This window comes from Lynx canadensis, chromosome C1, assembly GCF_007474595.2.
Source record: "Lynx canadensis isolate LIC74 chromosome C1, mLynCan4.pri.v2, whole genome shotgun sequence".
Lineage (NCBI taxonomy): Eukaryota > Metazoa > Chordata > Mammalia > Carnivora > Felidae > Lynx > Lynx canadensis.
Window position 1 is genome coordinate 28,633,270 of NC_044310.1, and position 25,294 is coordinate 28,658,563.

The window sequence follows — 25,294 nt, forward strand, 5'->3', positions numbered from 1 at the left end:
AATAAATGTGAAAAAGATTTAAGAAAATAAATAAATAAATAAATAAATAAATAAATAAATAAATAAATAAATAGCTAGCAGGAGGAAACGGTAATGACAGGTGGTGAGACGGAACACAGCAGAACTACTTTAAAGGGGCTCTGACCAGGGGCGCCTGGGTGGCACAGTCGGTTAAGCGTCCGACTTCAGCCAGGTCACGATCTCGAGGTCCGTGAGTTCGAGCCCCGCGTCAGGCTCTGGGCTGATGGCTCAGAGCCTGGAGCCTGTTTCCGATTCTGTGTCTCCCTCTCTCTCTGCCCCTCCCCCGTTCATGCTCTGTCTCTCTCTGTCCCAAAAATAAATAAACATTGAAAAAAAAAAATTAAAAAAAAAATAATAAAGGGGCTCTGACCATTTGAATTGATGAACTCCAGTATTTATGTAATTCCCTATTCCAAAAAGAAGCCAAAGCCGCTTACCAAGATTCGTATAATAAAATCCATACAATAAATTTAAAATGAGACAAGTAAAACACAGAAGGACAGAAGACGTCCGTAAGCTGGATGCAGTAGTAAAGATTCATTCCCAGAATACATGGTCTAGGTTTGGATTTGCTTTCTAGAGGAGAACCACACATTTGGCTTTAAACATTTTAGCACCTGGGGTGCCTGGGTGGCTCAGTCGGTTAAGCATCCGACTTCGGCTCAAGTTATGATCTCACAGTTTGTGGGTTCGAGCCCGGCATCGGGCTCTGTGCTGACAGCTCATAGCCTGGAGCCTGCTTCCGATTCTGTGTCTCCCTCTCTCTCTCTCTCTCTCTGCCCCTCCCCCTGCTTACACTCTGTCTCCCTCTCTGAAAAATAAATAAACGTTAAAAAAAAATAAAAAAATAAAACATTTTAGTGCCTACACAAATCAAGTCCATCATCAGATTTTCAGTAAAAACCAACTAGTTGTTCGGGGAAAACAACTAGTCCTAAAAGACATAATAATTAGTAACGGTAATAAACATCTGCAACATCCTATTACAATAAATGCAGTGGCACATTTAACGGGACCAAAATGTAATTCATCAAATGCAGCTTTAGAGGGAAGACCAAGGAAGACCAACAGGATCTATCCCAGGGGCGTGGCCCAGTTCCAGGGGGAAGATCTCAGGGGAATGGATGGCCTGCACCTGTTTCCGAAAATCTTTAATACGTAAGTGCTGGTCTCAGCCAAGCTTCCGCAAGCAGTGGCATTGAGCGTCATTCCTTCACGAGTACCTAGGTGTGTACTTGTGTGGCTAGTGAAGTACAGGGCCAGATGCTGAACTACGCACTAAGCCAGGAGGAGGATTGTAGGCTCTCGTGAAAACTGAGCAGTCAGTAATCATTCCATCTCCGCTCACAGCGGTGGGGTCCAGGCTGTTCCTTAACCAGTCTTGTGACTTCAGAGAGCAGATAACACTAGCTCTATGTCCTAGAAGTGGCATTAACTGAAAAGAAATAGGATTTAACGTATTTGAGCCATAGCAAGAGAAAAATCAAAAGGACTTGCTATAATTGTTGAGGCTGGCAGAAAGGAGTCAAAGATACCTACAGAGTTTTGAATGAGGGGGAATGGAAGTACTATAATGGAAAAAAACTGGGCAGACAAGTTTTGAAGGTAATAGAACGGTTCCACCTTAGATAAAATGTTTGAGCCTGAAAATCTGAGTGGAAATGACTCGCAGACATTTTCTAGCATTTTCTACATATTTAGAAATCTGGACCCAGAGGTAATAATCAAAGTCACAGTGTATTTCTAATTCCCAAACTACCAAAATCCCTTCTCCTCCAAATCACTGGCCCAGTACAGACACAAGAACCAGATCCTACAAGATACATCATCTGAAATAAGCACACAGCCACAGTACAAAAAGCAGGTTATGCTTTGGAGTGATTCAGTGCACCGAAGAGTGTTCAATACAGCTACACCGAGTCTGACTCGGAAAGATGAATGTATAGATCTATATCCTATCACTTGACATCAGCAGAGAATTAGACTTGTATGGCTTACGTTTGGAGAATGATACAATTTCTTCACAAAGTAAATACTATCTACTCTCTGTTTTATATTTAAGAACACTCAGGTACATTCTGTTCCCACGACCAGATTTTCCTAAGAATTATTAAATTGCGAACATGGAGATTTATCAGATATATCCAAAATTTTCCATGAGAAAAGGTTTTCTTTCTAAGTTAAAAAAAAAAAAAAATTCCCCTAACACTTAGCAGTGGGGAAGACCTGTCTTTGTGTCTTTGAGCAGGGGAAGTCACCCTCTGCATGACAGAAGAGGCAGGAGGGACAGGATAGTTTCTTCCTCAAAAAACAAACAAGCCAACAAATAAACAAAAGGACGCGATTAATGAGACTCAAGAGGGTGCTTATCTTCTAGAAAGGAGAGGCAAAAGTATGAGAGATGTAGTCTTGAGACCTACAGTTGGATACGAGTTAAATACAAGGGCTCCTGTAGCTTAAAAATAAAGTAGTAAAACAGTAAAAAAATAAATAAATAAACTTACTCTTTTCAATGAGCTGATCCTGAACTCCCGCCAACGCGCTCACTGCCTAAAAGACAAGAAACCACCCGTTACTAGAAAAATTATCAGAGCCCTCAGGAGAGCACTCGGACAGCAGGGAAAAGGAAAACTCACAGGAATTTAACTGAGGTTTCCCTCAACAATGGGCCACAGAAAGAGTCCCCCCACCTCACTTACAGCTGCTGAAGTCACTGAGGATTTACTGAAGAGCCGCTCAGCTTCCTTAAACTTCCGGTTCCTTCGATCGTTTTTGCTATTGGAGTTTCTAAAACACACACAAGAAGCTTCGTAAGCAGCAAGCGGGGGACGGCCCTGGATGTAAGGTGTAAGAACTCTCTCTCTCTCATTGTCTCTCTTAGACAGAAGAGAGACAGCCTCTGGACGGAACGCCTCCACACCAGGTGGATGGACCAAAACGTCCGTTATCCTGAATGCCCGAAGGGACAGCAATGGCTTCCAACGCGGGACAGGCTCCAGTGGTTCACGACCATTTTCATTTTAATATGTATTTACTTTAATACTTACTCAAAACAACCTGCACAGATGAGTGATATGAAATGTTTCTGTCAGATAAGCTTAATTTTTAAAAACTGAAGAACAGACCAGGGTTCCTTAAAGAAAGGGCTGGTACCAGTTCTGGGATAAGGAAAAGGTGAGTCTGAGACACCACACTGGGACAGAAAAGAACCAAAATGCTCAAGGACTGATAGGGTCATGTCGAAAGGACAAAGGCATCAGCATGAGGAGGTTCCCGCTGGCCACATTTGGGACAAACTAAGCATCAAAGAGGATAATGGTGGGTGTGTTTGCTTTGTGAAAAGTCACTAAGCTGTGTATGTATGATGTGTGCAATCCTCTGTATATATTTCAATAAGTTTATATTTAAAAAAAAAAGCCTCTACAATGCAAAAGTGACAGTACTAATTCCAATACGCTGATTTTTTTGTTGTTGTTTTAATCCATGGGTCTGTAGTGATACTAAAGAGAGAGGTCTGGAGATACAGAATGAAAGGGAGAGAAGATAAGAAGGGAAGATTCATCTTTCCAAATGCCAGTAAGCCATGTACACAAAGAATAAAATTAGAATCAGCAGTCTGTTAAGTGATTCAAGTAAAAATCAACAAAAGATACTAACATTGCTGAATAAAAATGTGGAGGATCGCAATATATTCACACCGTGTACAAGTACAATCTCCAAACTACTTACGAATTACAGAGAGAAAAATAAATTAAAAAAACATTTTTTTTAATGTTTATTTATTGTTGAGAGACAGAGACAGAATGTGAGGGGTCAGGGGCAGAGAGAGAGGGAGACACGGAATCCGAAGCAGGCTCCAGGCTCCGAGCTGTCAGCACAGAGCCCGACGTGGGGCTCGAACCCACAAGCTGTGAGATCATGACCTGAGCCGAAGTCGGACGCTCAACCGAGTGAGCCACGCAGGCGCCCCAAGAAAAAACAAATTTTTAACAACAGAGAAATCAGATGCTCAAACTTAACAGTACCAATAATGGGGCAATCTGACATCATGTGCCTCCCAATATAACAGAGGTAAATGACACACGAGGCACACAAATCATTTTCGCCAGAAACGTCTAACGGCTCCCTCATGAGGTCACGAAAAGAAAAATCTGGAACTGGGACAGTCTGCAAGACAGTGTCATCAACAACAACTTCACCACTAACAAGGGTGGGAGACTGTCCTATTATCAAGAGACTAAAGAGACATAACAGCCAAATACAATACACGAAAACTGCCTGGATCAAAACAAGGGCAGCCAAGCATGCTGGGAACAATTAGGAGAATGTGAATAAAGGCTGTAGGGGATGATACTATTAATGTAATGCTAATTTTCTATGTGTGGTTAACTGTGGTTAGGTAAGAAAAATATTCTTAGGAGGTAATTGCTGACATAATTAGGGGTACAGTGTCATGATATCCGCTTGAATGGCTAACAACAACAAAAAGTATGGGGGAAAGGGAAGATGGAACTATAAAGGGGTAGCAGGAGGGAGAGCTTCCCAGCGATGAAATACTTCTGTATCTCGACTGCAGTGGTGGTTACAGGAATCTACACACAGTGATGGAATTACACATACACGTTGTACCAATGTGCATTTCCTGGTTTTGCTATTGTGCTGTAGTTACATAAAACCCAACCATTGGGGAAAAGTGGGTGAAGAGTACACGGACCTCTCTAATATTTCTGCAACTTCCCATGTGCCTGTAATTATATCAAGACTTTTAAAACTTTTAAGTATAAAGATATAGGTTTGTGTATGTTTACACGCATCAGAAAAAAAAGAGAGAGGCAAAGGTGGCAACATGTTAACAAGTGATGAATGAACGTGAGGGATATCAAGTGTGCACAGTTCTATTTCAATTTGAAATATTTCAAATCGGGGTGCCCGGGTGGCTCAGTCAGTTAAGCATCCAACTTCGGCTCAGGCCATGATCTCATGGTTTGTGAGTTCAAGCCCCGTGTCGGGCTCTGTGCTAACAGCTCAGGGCCTGGAGCCTGCCTCGGATTCTGTGTCTCCCTCTCTCTCTGCCCTTCTCCCACTCACGATCTGTCTCTCTGTCTCAAAAATAAACATTAGGGGCGCCTGGGTGGCTCAGTCGGTTGAGCGTCCGACTTCAGCTCAGGTCACGATCTCGCGGTCCGTGAGTTCGAGCCCCGCGTCGGGCTCTGGGCTGATGGCTCAGAGCCTGGAGCCTGCTTCTGATTCTGTGTCTCCCTCTCTCTCTGCCCCTCCCCCGTTCATGCTCTGTCTCTCTCTGTCTCAAAAATAAATTTAAAAAAAAGGTTAAAAAAAAAAAACATTAAAAAATTGAAATATTTCAAATCTGAAAATTTTCAAAAAGCTTAGCAGGTTTTCCCTATTTCCCAGACGTAGGATTTGTCTACAATTACTCAGTGAGGAAGTGACCGAGCCAAAGTCTAAGTTCAACCCCAGACTGCCTTCCACACCAGCACTTTGCTACCGCCTCCCTGCAAAGTTGCTACCAAGAACACATATAGCCCCAAACGCAAATATTACTAGAGCACCATACAAACACCACAGGCTTCTGACACTCACTTTTGGTTGGTCAGGTACCGATCCCAGCCACGAATAATATTGCCATACATCTGAGTGTCTTCCAGGTAGCTTCCTTCAAAAGCATAGATCTGTCTTTCCAAGTTTGCCAGTGTTTCCTGGGAGAGGAAAAACAAGGAAACGGATAATGCCTTTTAAATGCAAACATTAACTCCGACAGAATCAAATTCTCTGACACTAGCCTTAGACACTCAAGCTCCATTACGCTAAGCCCTGGTGGAAAGACATGACATGGGGAGAGGAAAGCTGTTTTAGATTAAGACAATCTAGACCTGTCTTGTTGGAACCCTTGGAGAACAGAAGGGAAGGGATACAGCCTGTCTCCAGGAAAATGCACAAAATTTTGCAGATTCTTCAGAGGGTTCATGGAAACCCAGTTGTCAAGAACCCCCGCTCAGGCAGAACGCGGGCAGTCTCCACCCCCACGCGCAAAGGTATTGCTACTGAAGAGAGGAAAGGGTGAGCAGCCTTCCAGCGCCAACTCGCTCCCCTCCCCGCGGGCTCAGAAAGAAGGCCGGCCCTGGGCTGTCAGTTGCCATGGAAACCTGGAAGGGCAGCTTCAGGTGAGATGGCCCTCCCCGGTGCCCAAGCCAAAACACGGGGGAGGGGGTGGCCACCAAGGGTGGATAGGACCCAGGGTGCATATCACAGTTCTCAATTACCTGGGCTGAATCCCTTCCCCTCGCCTGTCAGCTTCTGGATGTTCCCCCAAAACATCACAGCCATGCCCATCAAAAACCCCATCCAACGGATCTCCTAATCCTCAAAAGGACATGCGCCCCTCCATCCTCCAAAGGCCAGACTGGATGACCGTGTCCCCCTCCCACACTCGCCTCTACGCCACCCCCTCCAAGCCACTGGCAAGCCCGAACCGGTCTCCTACGGCCCCCCCGACACGCCCGACCCCACCCCTCAAAGAACACGGACCTGCTGCCCTCACCCACCCCGCAAAGGCCAAGGACACAACCGCTCCCAACCCCAAAGCTCACAGACACCTTTCTCGAGCTCCCACACTGAAGCCCCCCATGCTCAGGTGCCTTCCCGCCTCCACGTCCCCGCCTGTCCCGGCCCCCTCCCCCTCTCTGCTCCTTGCCCCGCCCCCCGGCCCCAGCTCCCGACTCTCGAGCCGCGCAGCAGAGAAGCCGAGGCACCGGCGGGCCGCAGGACGCGCAGCCGGCCTCAGGCCGCCGGGCTCCCGGGCGCCGCGTTGCGCCCGGGGAGTAACGGCCTGGAGCGATCGGGCGGGGCCCTAGGAGGCGGCGGCAGGCGCGGGGCCCCCACCGGGCGCCCCCGCTGTCGCTCTCTCACCGCCAGCTCCTGCTTCCGCTTCACGAGCTCCGCCAGTTCCCGCCGGGTGTCCGGGATCTGCGGCGGCGCCGCCTTGTTGTGCATCGCCATGTTGGGCTGAGGCGGGCGGCGGCGCCAGGCGGGGGGCGGTCCCTGCGCGCCGCCGCCCGCCAGGGGGCGCCCGCGCCGCACTGCGCCTGCGCGCGCGGTTTCCGGAGCCGCGCGGCGCGCCGCGTCGGGGGCCTCGGGTTCGCGCGCGCCCCGCCTGGGCGAGACGGCGGTGGGCCTTGCTCTGGGTCCTAGCCGCTCTTGACCCCCTCGGTGGCCGGCGGGGCGTCACAGACACCACAAATTCACTTTGTCCAAAACCAGACTCCTGGCAAGTCACCTCAGTGAATGACTTTCACTGTCCGCCGAACTGCCCAAGTGGGAAACGTGAATACCATCGTCGCTGTCCTCTCCCATGCAAAACCCGGAGTCCTGAGGACTCGCCGCCGGAAGAGCCAGCAGCTCACTTGCTTTGTCTGCCACCTCGCCCTCGTCCAGGCCCTGTGTTTGGCCCCATTATCCCCACAGCCTCCTGTTTCCACCCTTAGCTCTCTGATCCTTATCCACAGTGGTGCCGAGGGGATCAGCGTTTGGAAAGCAGGTGTGGTGTCACTCCCCTGGTTAAAATCTTTCAATGGCTTCCCGTTGCCCTTTAGAGAGACCAGTTTGTGTAGTGGTTAAGATCACAAGCCAAAGCCAGAACTACCTCGTTCAGAATCCTGCCTCTACCATTGATAAGCTGTGCCATTTGGGGCAAGTAACTACATTTCGCTAGTCAAAATCCCTCATCTGTAAAATGGAGGTAATAATAGTACCTACCCAGTACCCTTGACGGGAGAAGTAAATCCCTTCACGTAGGGGCTTGGCAAGTAACAACGATAATGCAAATACTCGTTTTTATCATTAATTCCAGTATCGTTAACTTTGTTTTCCTTTGGCCCTTGCTTACTTCACCAGCCTCCACTCTCCCCATTTTTCAAGGTTCTGCAATTACACTATCATGAATGGGATTTTGGGGGGGTGGGGGGGAGTCTTTGGGTGTCTACAGTCTGTGTGGATTGGTATCTTCCACTAGTTCTGGGAAATTCTCAGCTCGTTTTCTTCAGATATTCCTCTGCCTCATTTTCCTCTCCTTCTGGAACTCGGATTAAACCTAATAATGCTTTATTTTTGTTAACCCACTGTGTTTTTCCCCATCTTTTTTCTCTGCTGCATTATGCATAATTTCTTTTGTGTGTTGATCTTGTAACCTGAAATCTTGTCAGACTCCCCTATTAATTCTAGGAGGGTTTTATTGTAGATTCCTTAGGATTTTTTACATAGACAATCATTTCATCAGCAAATAAGGGCTTTTATTTTTCCCTTCCCAATTTGTATGCTTTTTTCTTTCTTTTTCTTGTCTTACTGTGCTAGGTAGGACTTCCAGTTGTGGAAGTATGACTTCCAGAGTGGTCATAGTGGACATCCTTGACTCATTCCCTATTTTAGGAGGAAAGTATTCAGTCTTTCACCATTAAGTACATTAGCTGTAGGATTTTTGTAGAAGCTCTTTATTGAGACAGTTCCCCCTCTACTCCTGGTTTACTGATAGTTTTATCACGAACGGGTATTGAATTTTGTCAAATGCTTTTTTCTACGTCCAATTGACATGATCATGATTTTCTTCCTCTAGCCTCTTGGGATAGTGGATTATATAGATTTATTTCTGTATGTTGAACCCGTCTTGCATACGTGGAATAAACCTCACTTGGCCATGTTGTATAGTTCTTTTTATGTATGCTGGATTCAATTTGCTAATAGAACATCCAGGATTTTTATGGCTAAATTTATGGGAGAATAGTCTGTAGGGTTTTTTTTTTTTTTCTTTTTCTTTTTCTCTGCCTCTCTCTCTTCCTTTTTGGTATCTCCTATCTGGCTTCAATAGCGAAGTAATACTGTCCTCATTAAATGAGTTAAGAAGGTATTGCCTGATATTCTAATTTCTGGCAGAGATGGTATAGAATGGTGCTAATTCTTCTTAAAATTTGATAGATGTCTTCAGTGAAACCATCACCATCTAGGCCTGGATTTTTCTTTGGAAACTTTTTAAATTATAAATTCAGTTTCTTAAATAGTTATAGGACTATTCAGATGTTCTATTTCTGAAATTTTTTTTTTTAACGTTTATTTATTTTTGAGACAGAGAGAGACAGAGCATGAACGGGGGAGGGTCAGAGAGAGGGAGACACAGAATCTGAAACAGGCTCCAGGCTCTGAGCTGTCAGCACAGAGCCCGACGTGGGGCTTGAACTCACGGACCGCGAGATCATGACCTGAGCCGAAGTCGGTGGCTTAACCGACTGAGCCACCCAGGCGCCCCTCAGATGCTCTATTTCATATCAGGTGAATTTTGGTAATTTACAGTTTTTGAGATATTGGCCCATGTGATTTGTTAAATTTATATGCCTGGATAATTTCTATCTTCCAGTTCACTAATTCTCCCTGAAGCTTCTGTTAAAGCCATCCACTGATGGGTTTCCAGATTGTATTTCTCATTTCTAAAAGTTTTGGTTGGTCTTTCAAAAATTTTCCACTTCACTTTTTGCCATTTCTTATTCCCTGAATTTGCAAGTTACCATTTGTTTCTTTGAAAACAGTAACCATGAACATTTTATAGTATCTTAAATCAAGTATCTAAAATCTTTTGAGAACCAGTTTGTTATTCCTGTTGGTTCTCACCTACAGTACCTTTTCTTTTATGCTTTAAAAAAGTAATTCTGTCTCCGCAGGAAAAGAGTGTGGAAAGAACGGGAGGGGAGATAAAGAAAAAAATCCCTTCCTCCAAAAAGTAATTTCATTTCTTCTATCATACACCGGAAGGCATCAATAGTACAGGGTCATCTTAAACCAAGTTCAAGGCTTGAATTTTTCTGAGCTCTCAGGCTGCAAGTCCCTGGGAGGATTTGATTTCTGATCACCTCTTTTACTGTGACAAGGATAGCCCTTTGGCATGCCAGCTTTTTGGGGGAAACATCTTCTAACAGTCTATCCATTGTATGTGGGCTCTGGATTTTGATTCTGTCCCATTCAACCTAGGGTAAGGTCTGATTTGCTGAAATCAAATGTGTTTTGCCTTTAGATCAAATGTGGTTTCCAGGCACCTGTGCTCCATTTTTCCCTGGACTCTTGTTTTTCTTCACTTTCGGCCTGAAAACATTTTTACTAATTTGTCCATTCCTGGATGCTTTCAGAAATTTTTTTGCTTATATTTTATCCAGAAGTTTCGGCTTCTTGCAGCAGGAGAGTTAAAGAACAAACAAACAACTTAGTTCATCATGAACAGACACCAGAAATCTGTTTCCTCTATTGAACTTTGAATGCTTCCAAAACCTCATTAGTTTATAACCTCAGGCAGTTCTAAGTGCCAGTCTGTCTGCCTAGAAATACTCCTTTCTCTCCTCAACCCCACTGACCTCTTCTGGCTAACTGCTCATACCTCCCTGACTCCCAGGGCTTTGTTAAATCCCATTCCACTATGCTTCCACAATCCCCAATTTTCTCCTATCTAGTAGCCTGTAGCTGCTGGTTATGTTGCTCTGCAATGGCCAGACTTTATACATTTCACAACTATTCAAAAGGCAGTGTATCACAGTGGCTAAGAGTGTGGCACCTGGAACCAGATTGGGTTTGAATCCCAGTGCGACCTTAACCTCTTTGTGCTTCAGTTTTTGCATCTGCAAAATAGGATAACACAAGCCTGCATCACAGGGTTATAGGATGTCAGTGTATGTGTTAATGCTTATGAAAATGGTTAAAATTGTGCCTTGTACATAGAAAGTGCTCCTTATTGAAGTATCGGCTCATGGCACTTGTTAGGCACCTGATTATTGAATGTCTGTATATTTTTATGAATGAACATGAGGATTTCTGAGCAGCTCTGACGTGGTGAGGTTAAGATTTTCCTGAGCCACTCTCTACCCCTGAAAGGCTCATCCACTGTGGTATCTTTGAACCCACTACGAATCAAGCAGCCTAATAAACCAGTTGTCTTTTCCAAATCCATCTACTAAGCACTGTTAGGGAGGCAGGAGGAACAGTCTAGAGAAAATGACCACTGAACCAGGACGGAGGTGATTTCTTATCCTAGCTCTACCCCTGCCTGCCTGGCTGTGGGACTTCAGGTAAACAGGTTCATTTTACAGGACTCCTTCTACATACTCCGCTCCAGTCCTGCTGTCCCCTGGACTGCTCGGTCTGAAACAATGCCACCTCTACTACTGGGTTCCAAATCAACCTGTGCTCTAAGGCACACCTCAAATGCCAAGTCTCCCACAAGGTACAGCCCACCTCCAAATGACTGCCGTTTCTAATTCACAACTGTAAACCAACTGTTAGCATAGTATGCTTATGCAATTGTTTGTTGGATTAACTCACTTCAACTTTGGAGTAAATGTGAGCAAATCAACGGTCTTTTCCAATTGTTTCCCATTTGACAAATGGAAACTTTACCCGAGACCAGATGAAGCTTTACCTTGCAAAGCTTTAATTTAAGTCAAGCAGGCTTCTCCCCTGTACAAACGCACAAACGCAGGAATGTTGTGGGCTCAGAACGCCATCACACAAGCAGGCACTGCTGGCGTGCTGTATGCGTGCCCCGCTTAGGCTTTCACTAACATGCCATCATCTCATCGCATTCCCCACATCCACACCACAACTAATTTCCACAACGGGGAGGATGTTAAAAAATATAACCATCTGTGCACCGTATCAAATAATTATCAACCTGAAATCTGTATTTCAGTTGTAAGCCTTTTAAAATCAAGCTCTATTGTATACTGGCATACTCCATACAAGAATACAACTCCAGTTATCTGAATTGATTACTTTTACTTATCACCAGGTTACAATCAAAGTATTTGAAAGCTACATCACCAGGTGCACTCAACGAGCAAGGGGTCCTTTGTCCATGTACTAATAGGGAACTAGGGGCCTAGGGAGAGGCTTGATGGGGAAAATCTGCAGATTCTGTCCTACACCACAGCAGAACTGTAGATCATCAGAGAGGATTTAGGGGAGGGGCTCAGAAACAAAGGGCTGTTTTGCAGATGGCTTGATTTTGACAGCGATGATTTGCAGCCAAGGTGGAGAATAAAGAAGTTGCAAGAGGAAAGCTTTAGGATTATGTCAACTTCAAATGAGAAGTCCGCTGGTGATATCTGGTTTTAGAGATGGGCCGGGTCTCTTGAGAGAGACAGAAAGAGAGAGAGAGGGAGATAAAAAATATACATGTATATTTTTAGAGAGGGAAGAGAGCACGCTGGGGAGAGGGGCAGTGGAAGAGAGAGAGATTGAGAGAGAGAGAAAATCCCAGGCAGGCTCCACACTGAGTGTGGAGCCTGACATGGGGCTCAAGCCCATGACCCTGGGATCATGATCAGAGCCAAAATCAAGAGTCAGACAACCAACTAAGCCACCCAGGCTTAAAGGAATTAAAATTCAAAAGGATGCCCAGATATTTGGCATCAAGAATCTCTGAATGCAGAAAAGTTATTCCTCTGCTAAAGCAAGTTTACTTCACAATTGGGACCCTTTCTTGAAGAACATAGGCAAAGTGGCCATCTATCATGTTGCCCAGCATGATGGTGTTTCCAGCGAAGCCCAAGGCTACCTAGAAGCAGTAGTAGGAGCACAAACTGAACAGGAGGCCCTAGAGGCCAGGTTATTGCCTAATCCCAGCAAGAGAAAGCCATCAGTTTGGATCCATCAAAACAAAACCTACCTTTGAGACGGGCACAGGTGCAATTAGGGGTCTATGGCAGATAGGAAAGTTGGGAAGGTAGCAGTTACCATGGCCAGGGGCCAGGGTGGAGCACATGGCAGAGGGAATGCTAACTGCTCTTTGGTTGTTAGAGCTTCCCTACATCTAACTGACCTCCTTTCGTATTCACTCTTTAAAGGGAACATCTCCTTTCTTTTGCATAAATGTTAGTCAGCTGTCCCTCCTCCACACTAGTCAGCACTTAGCCCCAAGTCCACATGGGTAGGTGGGACCTCAACGGAAAAACAATGGTGAAGAAGACAATCTAACAACATCATACTTTTCAAAGAGGAAGGCAGACGGCAGCACCAAGTTGCATTGCCGCTCCTTTCTCCCACCAGGTGACCACCTGAGGGCAACAGAGCAGGGACAGGGGTCAACTGGGGCAAGGCCTGCTATGTATAACCTGCCCCAACGGACTGTTCTGGAAAGGAAAACCCCTTCACTGCCAATTCAGAAAACACTGCTGCTTCAACAGGACTAGCACTCACTCGCTGACATGTGAGGGTCTGGCTTGCAGAGCTGCTGCTGGTCCCAAGTTCATTCTTCCTGGTGTCACCCCTGCCCCTCCCAAGTCAGCCCCTGCAACTAGCTATTTTTACCTCACAAATACTAAGATTCCCGTAGCTGCCAATGGCCCTATAAACACAAGGCCCTCTCTGCTAGGAAAGGATAACCTTTTGAAATGGGGCTGTATTTACAAATTTTATTATTATTATTTTTTTATCCCAAAAATACATATAAATGAAAACCTGCTCTTCAAATGCAGGGAGGCCTTTGCCTATAATGTAGTATTACATTTACGTCACAAAACATTCCCATATGAAAATCAATATGCAGCTCTTTCACACGCAATGTTATATATACACACATACGCACAAACACACGATATATGCAAGTAGTTAGGACTCTGCTACTTACACATATTCCTCTGGTGGAAAATTAGGAAACAGGGCAATTCCCTTGCTTTCTGGCCTTGGGAAGATAAATACAACCTCTCTGAACAGTTTTTGAAAAGATGAAATGTGTAAACTACACAACCTCCTTTAGACATATACATATGTTGTTAGAATAAAGCAAGGACCCTGCTATGAAACTGACACTGTTTTGCAAAGAAGGAAGGAGATAACATTTGAATGAAAATGCAAAGTTGAACAGATGATCAAAATTGTTCTGTACATGCTCTATGGAGAAATCAGAACTCTTCACAAGAAACAGATCTATGCTCCAGTTCAGCTTCTTGTGACATTACATCCGCACCCACTGGCAGAAGCCAGGACCTTCCTATACAGTCCATGCTGAAGCAGGTTCCATAAAGCATCTGTTCAAGTCCAATAATCAATAATGAGGTCATGTGGTACATTCCCACCCCTCCCCCCCAAAATGAAGTGCAAAAATCAACTTCTGTGACTCAAGAGCTCAACCAGGTCAAAGCTTTGGTATATACTGGAGGCTGTTTTGGTGACAACCAAAGCTTAGTAAGATTCTCTGTTCAGGGGGTTGCCCCCAAAACAAAAACAAACCCAGTCCACGAAGCTTAACAGCTATATAAATAAAGTAACTGTACAAAGAGAACAAGCCACAGTTCCCCTTTATCCAAGGGTTTATAGTCTCCTAGGCAGCAGTTCTGGAAGCACCAACTAAAGCCACAATGCTTCTACTGAAACACGATGTGTTGGTGAGACTGTTCTGAAAACAAATGCCCATAGGCGAGTGGCTGATGTGCCACAGGAAAAAGTTCAACCAAACATAGGTCAGTTTTCTTATACTAGAACATACGCTGGTCAGCAACAGAGGAAAGACTTAAGGCAATAAGAGGCATTACAGAGAGCACCCTTGTACTCTCTGAGTCAATCCCAAAACCTTCAAAGAAAGAAGAGGTCTCTCCAGAGTTTGGGTTGGTTCTTAGTTTGCTAGCTGTCAGATACTTCCTCCTCCTCCTCGTCATCCTCATCTTCTTTCCTGTCTACTTCGGAGGTGTCAGAGGACTCGTGAAGCAGGACATACTCTCTGCTGCTGAACCCAAATTTAAGTACGTCCTTTTCCTTTAGTTCATAGTATCTCTGTGGCTCAATGCGCTTGTTATTCAAGAATGTTCCATTGCCTGAGCCAAGGTCAATGATGTAGGGCCTCACCCTTCGGCCAACTGTACCATCAGCACGGGTATATTCCACAAGCCTAGCAGAGATAAAAGAGAGAAACCTGTGAGCAAAATCCCGTCTCGAGGCCCTCCCGTTATTTTCCTAACACAGCCTACACACAGGATGTCAATTACCTGGCTTGAACACAGTTCGAGTCAACTCCAGGAAATCAAGGGGATGGTATGGCCCTGGATTTTGAAATTACGAGCAAGTTAATAAATATACTTAGTAGAAAAGGTGGGAACTGGTTGCTGAGGGAGTGGACCGGGAAATTCATGGCAGATCGAAAGTTTAACATCAGAATCCAAGACCTCTTGTTGTGATTAAGAAAAAACACTTTTAGGGGCGCCTGGGTGGCTCAGTCGGTTGGGCATCCGACTTTGACTCCGGTCATGATCTCATGGTCCATGGGTTCGAGCCCTGTGTCAGGCTCTGTGCCAATAGCTCAGAGCCTGGAGCCTGCTTCGGTTTCTGTGTCTCCCTCTCTGCCCCTCCCCTGCTCGTTTTCTCTCTCTCTCAAAAATAAATAAATGTTAAAAAATTAAAAAAGAACAAGAAAAAGAAGAAACACTTTTGTGCTGTTTATAATTACGATGCTTCTTTCACCCATGTTTCAACCTATCTTATCTCCTGTCCCAACGGGAATAAAGCAGTGCATTTTGACTCCAGCATCAAGGGCGCTAACTCTGAAGCTGACCTTCAGTCTTCACACCTGTCAAATGGGGATATTGATGTGTGACCTGTCCTCCTCACAGGATTGTCACGAGCACCAAACGGTAACAGACGCACTCCACAAACTGCCAAATACAGACGCGGCTAACACAGATGCCACACACATTCTCATAATCTAAGACAAAGATTAGATCCGAGGCGTGTGGCATTCTGCCGCAAGCACGTGTACACAAATGTTAGTAATCCTCACACTGTCGGCGTCTACCCACACTCCTGGTTCTTCCTACAAACACTCACCGATACTGAAAGACCGCGTGCTGCTTTGAGCAGGAGGGATGATCAATTGGGATGTCCGCTATGCGGCGGTGCCGGCCCAGGAGGTAGGCGCTCTGCCGATGGATGTACATGACGGGAAGCACCTCATCATTTTTAAAGGGGTAGAGGCGCCACCGTTTTTTGGGGATCCGTGCTTCTGGGGGCTCACTGTATTTAATGACGACACCCCGGAAAGTGTTGGTATCCTCAAGAAGTGCCCCAGAAAGTTCAAAGCTTGGCTTTTCTTTAGCGGGCGCCTCTTTGTCCTTACTGTTGCCACCAGGTCGGGGAGCCAACTCCTGAGGCTCATTACCGCCGGCACTAACTTCGTTCTTCTGGCGATTCTCCCGTCGTCGGGCATTGTAAAACTCCCGCTCTGCGTCCTGAGCCTGGAGATTCTGAATGTCTCGGTCCCGTCCCTGAGCCTGCCCACTCCCAGGCCTCTCATTAGAGCTTCTCCTCTGGTGGGAATGGCCCCTGTGTCTGTCACGGTCGCTATTCCTAGCTCGCCTGTGTTCCTGGCCTGATGGTTCCCTGTGCTGCCGATCTTCCCGTCCTCTCCGGGGATGATCCTCGCGTTCCTGAAATTCAAAAAGATCCAGTAAATTAAAGGCAGCCCACAACCTGTGAACAAGATGCATTCAAAAAGCCATTTGTGATTTGGACTTTGGCACTCAGAGCAAAATGTCCCACAGAAATAAGGTGGGCAGCGGTGGTTATGTTCCCTTGCAAGGCTACACAGACTATTTCCATGCTGTCACCAACTACAGCTCTAACACTGCAAGCCCAAGTTCAGAGCCCTAGAAATAAATGGAGCTATTGGCAAACTTGTAAGGAAGCACATACAGAAAATACAACTAACAGAGACAGTTAAGTAGTCATGTACAAGATAAACATGTGAAGAAAGAAAGCCAGTTTCCTCTTGTGTCAAAAATGAGAAAAAAGTAATTATAATTTTAAAAGATCTCATTTCAACAATAATAAAAAATATTCAATACTCAGGAATACATTTAAGAAATATGCAAGGCATGTAAAAAGAAACCTATAAAAATTTACTGATAGATGGTTTTTAAAAACCTGAAAAAATGAAGAAACACCACGGTTTCTTGAAAAAGACTCAGTATTGAAAATCAGCCTGATATAAACTGTTTGAAACATATAACATCTATTAATATATCATTAAAAAAATAAATCAGGGGGCGCCTGGGTGGCGCAGTCGGTTAAGCGTCCGACTTCAGCCAGGTCACGATCTCGCGGTCCGTGAGTTTGAGCCCCGCGTCAGGCTCTGGGCTGATGGCTCAGAGCCTGGAGCCTGTTTCCGATTCTGTGTCTCCCTCTCTCTGCCCCTCCCCCGTTCATGCTCTGTCTCTCTCTGTCCCAAAAATAAATAAACGTTGAAAAAAAAAAAATTTAAAAAAAATAAAATAAAAATAAATCAGTAACACAAATAATTCAACAGAAAAAAATAGGCAAAAGATATTAACACGTAATTTTCATAACAAATAAGTATCTAATGAACACGTGAATATAACAAGCTTATCCTTACTAATAACCAAAGCATCAGAGTTCAAGACAGAGCCCCGCACACTATAAGCAAGGCTACCCCACCCGGAAAGGGTAAAAAGGTACACCTGAGCACTGAGTTCTCACTGCCTCCCAGGCTCCCAAGGCCTTCTCCTGGCCGCCCACTCTCAAGAGTGGGCCTGCTTACTCCGAGCAGGACTCTGGTTTTTGAGACTTTTTAGCCTCCAAGACAAGCATCAAGAGGGGGTTTCCAATGCCTATCCCTCCTACCTTAAGATATTCACAAGCTTGCCACCACCACTTACCTTGAGTACATTTGCCAGGACTAATCTCATTATGTCCTTTATCCCTGATTAAATGAGTCACAACAAGCCACAGACTCTGGGTCATCACCCCCACCTCCTGTGAATTCTAATTCCCATAAGGCTGTATACAAGCACTATTCCAATGACTAATTCTCAGTCTTCATTTCAAACACGTGTGGACCAAGCAAAATTAGCAAAAACTAAAGAAAAAAATATGACAAATTACATAACCAGATAATACAAAATAACTAAAATTTCAATTATTGATAAGCAGTATAGTATATATAATATGGTTCCATTTTTTAATTAAAAATTGTGCGGGGTGCCTGGGTGGCTCAGTCAGTTCATGATCCAACTTCGTCCCACTTGGGGTCAGGTCATGAATTTGCAGTCCATGGGTTTGAGCCCCGCACTGGGCTCTACGCTGAGAGCTCAGAGCTTGGAGCCTGCTTCGGGTTCTGTGTCTCCCTCTTTCTCTGCCCCTCTCCCGCTCAAACACACACACACACACACACACACACACACTCTCTCTCTCTCTCTCTCTCTCTCTCTCTCTCAAAAATAAACATGAAAACAAAAGACAAAAAAACTCTATGGGAGCACCTGGGTGGCTCAGTCAGCTGAGTGTCTGACTTCAGCTTAAGTCATGATCTCGTTGTTCATGAGTTCAAGCCCCCATGTCGGGTTCTCTGCTGTCTGTACAGAGCCCACTTCTGATCCTCTATGCCCCTCCCCCAAACAACTGCATGTTAAGACACATACTAAAACATAAAAGAAAAAAGTAATGGAGTCTTGAAGAATAAATACCAAACTATTAAAACGGTTGCCTCTGGGGCACCTGGGTAGCTCAGTCAGTTAAGCATCCAACTTTGGCTCAGGTCATGATCTCACAGTTCGGGAGTTTGAGCCCCATGTCGGGCTCTGTGCTAACAGCTCACAGCCTTGAATCTGCTTCTAATTCTGTGTCTCCCCCCCCCCCCCCCTCTCTGCCCCTCCCCAGATCACGCTCTGTCTGTCTCTCTCTCTCTCTCAAAACTAAATAAACATTTAAAAAGTTAAAAAATGAAAATAAAATAAGTAAGAAATAAAATGGTTGCCTCTGGGGACTCAGGTGATTTTTCTGTTGGGGGCTGCAATTGGGGATAACAGGAGAAGTAACCACACATTACGTATGCCATACTCTCACCTTTCATTTTACATACTTGGGCGTTCTTACAATGAGCATGCAATCGATAAATTTATTTATTAAATGGTCGTTCAGTGGTGGAGAAAAGAATACCTGCAAGCACAAGTCATGCCTAAGTCACAGGCTGTGTGCATTCCGCCTTAGGATTAACCCATGTGAAAGTCATTTAGTTTCAACTGTCAAGCCCTTTTGCTTGAAAGTCACTTCCAAGTTTCCAGCTGATTAATACACAGAAATTAGCTTTTAAAGAGATAATTTAAGGTCAGGAGGGAAGTTAGCACAGATAAGCAAATAAAGATACTTCAAAAACAATAAGCACAGAAAAGTTCCATTCTAAATGTTTTTATGTATTTTTGAGAGGGAGAGAGAGAGAGAATGAGCAGGGGAGGGGCAGAGAGAGATGGAGACACAGAATCAGAAGCAGGCTCCAGCTCTGAGCTGTCAGCACAGAGCCCTACACGGGCCCAAACTCATGAGCTGTGAGATCGTGACAGGAGCCAAAGTCGGACGCTTAACTGGCTGAGCCACCCAGGTGCCCCAGCAAAGTTCCATTCTAAAAGTCTCAGGATTTGGGGAACCTGGGTGGCTCAGTCGGTTGAGTGTCCTACTTCAGCTCAGGTCATGATCTCACGGTTCATGGGTTCAAGCCCCACGTCAGGATCTGTGCTGACAGCTCAGAGCCTGGAGCCTGCTTCGGATTCTGTCTCCCTCTCTCTCTCCACCCCTTCCCCCCTCACGTTCTTTCTCTCAAAAATAAATAAAAAACATTAAAACAATAAAAAATAAATGAAAGTCTCAGGACTTATTGTAAAATGTTCATTTAGAAACCACAGGTAAAGGGCTGCCAGTTGTGCACTGAAAAAAACAAAAACCTGAAAAAGTACAAGTGGTTTGACAGGCCTAGTATGGGTGGTGTGGTTCTCGTGGCTGTATCCTGAGACAGCTAGGGCAGGGCCTGATCAATTTATATGCAGACCATCAAGGCTGCCTGGCTTTATATCTTTAAGGTAGCAGAAAGCTGACCCATAGCCTGTCAAATTAACACGAAAATACATTTTTTTAAAAATTTTTTTTTAACGTTTTATTTATTTTTGAGACAGGGAGAGACAGAGCATGAACAGGGGAGGGTCAGAGAGAGGGAGGCACAGAATCTGAAACAGGCTCCAGGCTCTGAGCTGTCAGCCCAGAGCCCGACGCGGGGCTCGAACTCACGGACCGCAAGATCATGACCTGAGCCGAAGTCGGCCGCTTAACCAACTGAGCCACCCAGGTGCCCCAACACGAAAATACATTTTCTTAATGCCTATTAGCATGCTGTTAACAGAATTTCTTTATAAAAAGACTGAATGCTTGTCTCTCAAGATTGAGGGCAAAGCAAGAATGTATGCTCTCACTACTCTCATTCGACATAGTGCTGGAAGTCCTAGCTAATGCAATAAGGCAAGACAAGGAAATAAAACACATACAGATTGTAAAGGAACAAATAAAACTGCCTCTATATGAAGATATGATGGTCTATATAAAAAAAAAAAAACCCAAGAATCTACAAAAAAGTCCTCCTGGAATAAAGAAGTTGAGTTCAATGAGGTCACAGGATATAACAAAAACACAAAAATCAATTACACATACATGTTTTTCAAGTTTATTTATTTTGAGAAAGAGAGAGAACACTAGAGCACAACGTGAACAGGGGGCGGGGCAGAGAGAGAGAATCCCAAACAGGCACCCCAAAAACTCATTATATTTCTATATATTAGCAACGAACAGAACATGTGGACTGCAGTTTAAAGTATCACTCACCATCACTCCACCAAAGAAAAAACTTTGTGTAATCTAACAAAATTTACGTAGAATTTGAATGCTGAAAATTATAAACATGGAAGAAATAAATCAAAGATCTAAATAGGGGCACCTGGGTGGCTCAGTCCGTTGAGCACATGACTCTTGGTTTCGGCCCAGGTCACGATCTCACAGTTTGTGAGATTGAGCCCTGAGTCGGGCTCCGTGCTGAGTGTGGGGCCTGCTTGGGATTCTCTCCTCTACCCTCTCTCCCCTACCCCCGCTCGTGCAATGTGCACGTGCATGCATGCGCTCTCTCTCAAAATAAATACATACATACATACTTTAAAAGAATTAAAAAAAAAATCCAAACAAATGACACGTACAGTGTTCATGGATTGGAAGAGTCAATCTAGTAAAAAGCCAATTCTTCCCAAAATACAGCTTCATGTGATTTCTATCCAAATCCTAGCAAGATTTTTTTTTTAGACACAGACAAGATTGTTCTAAAATTTATACGGAAAGACAAAGGAACTAGTAAAGCTAAGCCATTTTTAAGAAGAACAAACAAAGAGGAATCCATCTACCCAATTTCAAAACTTACTATATAGTGACAATAATCAAGACTGTGTGGTATTGGCAGAATGAGAGAGATCAGTGGAACAGAACACAGAATCAGAAATAAATCCATGCACATACCCCCAACTGATTAAGGAACAAAAGCAATTCAAGGAAGGCAAGACAAAAAATGAACCTCAACCCAGGCCTTGCACCTTATATCAAAACAAACTCAAATCATGAACTTAAATGTAAAACTTGTAGGGAAAAAAACACGTCTTCGGGATCCAGAGCGAGGCATAAAGTTCTTAGACATGACGCCAAAAGCACGATCCATAAAACATAAAAAGTAAAAGCTGACAAGCTGAACTTCATGACAATTTAACATTTTTGCTCTGAGAAAAACCCTGCTGTGTGAAGAAAAAGACAAGATACAAGACTGAAGGGAAGTATTTGCCAATCACATACCCAAAAAGGCCTAGTATCTAGAATATACAAAGAAGTCTACAAACTCACCAGTAAGGAAGCAAATATACCAACTAAAAAACAGGCAAAAGCCACGAAGGGACATTTCACCAGACAGGATATACAGATGACAAATGAACACATGAAACGATGTTCAGCATCGTTAGCCATCAAGGAAATGCAAATTAAAATCGCAATGAGATATCGTTATACGGCTGCTGGAATGGCTGAAACAAAAACACCGTCAACACCACGTGCTGAGAATGCAGCAGGGAGGATGCAGAGAAAGTGGGTCACGCACAGTACCGGTGGGACGTGAAGCAGCACGGCCACGGTCATGGACTGAATCGTGTACCCCCAAGATGCATCATGTCGAGTCCCAACCCCATCCTCTGAATGTAACCATTTTTGTGGAATTTCTTGTTTTCTTTCTTTGTTTCTCTTCTTTCTCTTTCTTTTTTTCTTTCTTTCTTTCTTTCTTTCTTTCTTTCTTTCTTTCTTTCTTTCTTTCTTTCTTTTCTCTCTTTCTCTCTCTCTCTCTTTCTTTTTCTTTTTTTGAGATAAGGTCTTTAAAGACATGGTTAAGTTAAAATGCCAGCAAAGCCCTAATCCAATATGACTGCTATGCTTACACGAAGAGAAGACACCAGGGATGAGCCCACAGCGGAAAGCCCATGTGAGGACACAGCCAAGAAGGCAGCCATTTGCAAGCCAAGGAAAGAGGCCTCTGGAGAAAGCAAACCTGTTGACACCTTGAACTTGGACTTTTAGCCTCCAGAGCTATGAGAAAATTCACTTCTGTTGCTTCAAGCATCCAGCCTGCGGTGTTTTGTTATGGGAGCCCCAGCAAACTAATGCAGCCAGACACTCTGGAACACGGTCTGGCAACGACCTTACAATCTAACAACTGCACTCGTGGGCATTGATCCCAGAGAAATGAAGACATGTCCACACAAAAACCCGTACACAAATGTGCCATCACAACCTTCTATGTAATAGCCCCAAACTGCAAACAACCTCGATGTTCTTTAGTGGGCAAATGGTTAAACCCACACCACTGAGTGTCACTCAGCAACAAAGAGGAACGAACTACCGACAGATACAACAACCTGAACGGATCTCTGAAGAAGAAGAAGAACCGTGCTGAGTGAAAAGAGCCAATCCCTAAAGGTGATGCGTATGACTCCATTTACATAACGCTCTTGAAGTGACAACACTGGAGAACAGATGAGAAGTTGCCAGGACTTGAGGGCTAAGGGTGGGAGGGATGTGGGCGGGACTATAAAAGGACAACAGGATGGGTCGTTGTGGTGACGGAAATGTTTCGCGTCTGGACCACAGCAACGTCAACATTCTCCTTGTGACACTGTACCAGAATTCCGTAAGACGGTGCCAGCGGGAGTAACAAGGTAGAGAGCACCTCTGCGTTTCCTTTTTTACAACTGAATGTGAATCAACAAGGATCTTAAAACAAAAAAGTTTAGCTTAATAAACCAGCAGAAAACAAGCACAAAAACCCAGTTTCTAGAAAAGCCCATCACAGGTACAGGTAAAACACATACAAAGCACTCTGTAGTTATGATGGGAAGAGGCTCTAGATTTGCACCTAGTAGCAAAACATCTCAGCGCACTTACCTGCTTCACTTTGACTGTCGAGTGGTGAGGGCTTCGGCTTCTCTTACTTCGTGGAGACTTGCTTCTTCTCCCTGAGGACTTGTTTTTCTTTTTGGCTGGGGACCTTTTCAGAGCATGGCACACACAGGGTTTTATCTCAATTTCCCTTCCCCCATATAAATTCACTTCAAGTATCAAGCTTACCTACTAACACAAACAGCACATTTGTGAACGCCTCTGCTTTTCACACTAAAGGAGGCAGGGGCTCCACTCTCCAAGCCTTGACGTCTTCCTGGCGTTCCAGACCCACATACACAGCTGCCTGCTGAACGTCCTCACAGAGCATAATCCTTGCGTCCCAACCCCTCGACACCCTTTCCTCCCTCAGTCTCTGCCATCTCAGTAACTGGCACCACCATGCACCCTGCTCCTCAAGCCAAACACCCAGAAGACACCCTTGACTCTCTTTACTGTCACCACCAGCGGCTCCCTACCCCCCCCCCCCCACAATCACCTCCACCCGTCAGCAAGTCCCTGGCTCTATCTCCTCCCTCTCCCACCTCACTCCTACCACACTCTCCTTGATCACCAGACGGTTTGTGCTCTTTTTTCTATTTCTAGAACAATCACGTTCATTCTGCTTCAGGTTCTTGGCACGTAGGGTCTCCTCAGCCTGGATCTTTACAAGACTAGATTATTCTTATTTGGGTCTCAACTCAAATGGCACCTTTTCAGAGAGGCCTTCTCTCACTTGCCTTCAAGCTCTATCCCATTCCTGTTTTAACCTCTTCCTAACACTGGTTACTAACTGACACTATTTTCTGTTACTTTGTCTCAAGGCGAGAGCACATCAATTTCGCCAGGGCAGACACGGCCCATCTCCTTCACCTTTGAGGCCCCAGTACCCAGGGCAGTCTTTAACAGGCAGTAAAAACTATGTTGAAGGAATAAATCAACGGGTCTATCAAGAGACCATTTTTCTTCTAAACCTCTACCAGGTAGGTCGCTTAGGCTCTCGACGGGAAACATCTGGAGGCAGATCAGTGGAAAGCCAACGACAGCACTCCATTTGTAGACAGATGGGGCAAATCTTTTATTTCAACTTGATCAATGCTATCTGCTGGGCCGTACTCGGACACGTGCTGGGCACAGGGATGAAGGACGGGGTGGGGATCCTGCCCATTAGGCATCAGGCGCTTAACGCAAGTGACACGTACCGGAGTAAACATTCTTTAGCACAAGCACGACCGGGTCACTTCCACCACCTTAGGATTAAATCCAAGCTGCTGCGCTCAGCATTCAAGGTGTGTTTCTCAAGCTAGCCCTGTCCTTTTTCAATGAGCCCGACCCAAGTCCGTCCCGGGCGCCTTCCCACTTACCGGCTACCTCCTCGGGCTCGGTTCCCTCGGTGACCAGGGCGGCCCGGCTCGCCGGCCGGCGGGGACGCGCTACCGCCAGAGGAATCTGGGCGGCGGTGGGCGGGAGGCGCGGCTTCCGGGCTGAGGCGCTCCTGCTTCACCTTCACCACCACCGCCGCCGCCGCCGCCACCATGTCCCCGTCGCGGTGCCTCCGTCGGCTCCCTCGCTCCCGCTCGCTCTTTACCTCCTTCATGCTGAGATATCAGCCGAGCCAAGGAAAAAGAGAGCCGTTGCGCTCCTCTCACTAAAGGAAATGACGGGTGACCCCTGGACTTCCGCTTCCGGGTCCGTGTTCTCCCAGAAACCCTCGCGGCGGAGAGCTAAGCACGTGATCGCGACTCTTCAGCGGAGGGCGGGGCTGTACGGGCCCGGTCCCGTTGGCGGGAGTTTTAAGGTGTCAAAAGCAAACTTCTGGAGAAAAACTACTCTCGAAGCTGTTTGTGGCGGCATTATTAGTAATTACTAAACACGGAGGCAATCTGAATGCCCACCAGGAGGAAACTGTTTAGCCAGCCGATCGGTGGTCTGTCGCCATTCGCAATGC

The 25,294-nt window shown here is 45.3% G+C and overlaps 2 protein-coding genes across 4 annotated transcripts in view; both read right to left on the minus strand.

Moving 5' to 3' along the window:
• Positions 1-7,056, minus strand: part of MEAF6 (MYST/Esa1 associated factor 6) — a 28,262-nt gene extending 21,206 nt beyond the window's left edge. For all 3 annotated transcript variants that reach the window (XR_003970867.1, XM_030325472.1, XM_030325471.1), the window contains exons 1-4: positions 6,949-7,056; positions 5,623-5,738; positions 2,721-2,808; positions 2,526-2,571 (exon numbers count right to left, since the gene is read on the minus strand). Coding sequence is in view for 2 of the 3 variants with exons in the window: in XM_030325472.1 (XP_030181332.1) it covers positions 2,526-2,571; positions 2,721-2,808; positions 5,623-5,738; positions 6,949-7,038 (340 nt within the window). In the remaining variant the exon portion in view is untranslated. The remainder of the gene's footprint in view (positions 1-2,525; positions 2,572-2,720; positions 2,809-5,622; positions 5,739-6,948) is intronic.
• A 6,402-nt stretch (positions 7,057-13,458) lies between these two features.
• Positions 13,459-24,989, minus strand: SNIP1 (Smad nuclear interacting protein 1). The gene is made up of 4 exons (XM_030325771.1): positions 24,711-24,989; positions 23,353-23,455; positions 15,883-16,481; positions 13,459-14,950 (listed from the first exon to the last, which is right to left on the minus strand). Exons 1-4 carry the CDS (start codon positions 24,941-24,943, stop codon positions 14,686-14,688), a joined length of 1,200 nt encoding a protein of 399 aa, XP_030181631.1. The 5' UTR covers positions 24,944-24,989; the 3' UTR covers positions 13,459-14,685.
• Positions 24,990-25,294: the final 305 nt, after the last annotated feature.

Coding starts and splice junctions, on each gene's coding strand:
- SNIP1 (XM_030325771.1), bottom strand. CDS start 24,943: ATGAAGGAGGTAAAGAGCGAGCGGGAGCGAGGGAGCCGACGGAGGCAC. Junction 23,456..24,710: donor CGAGCCCGAGGAGGTAGCCG/GTAAGTGGGAAG, acceptor TGCTCTGAAAAG/GTCCCCAGCCAAAAAGAAAA. Junction 16,482..23,352: donor CGACAGTCAAAGTGAAGCAG/GTAAGTGCGCTG, acceptor TTTGAATTTCAG/GAACGCGAGGATCATCCCCG.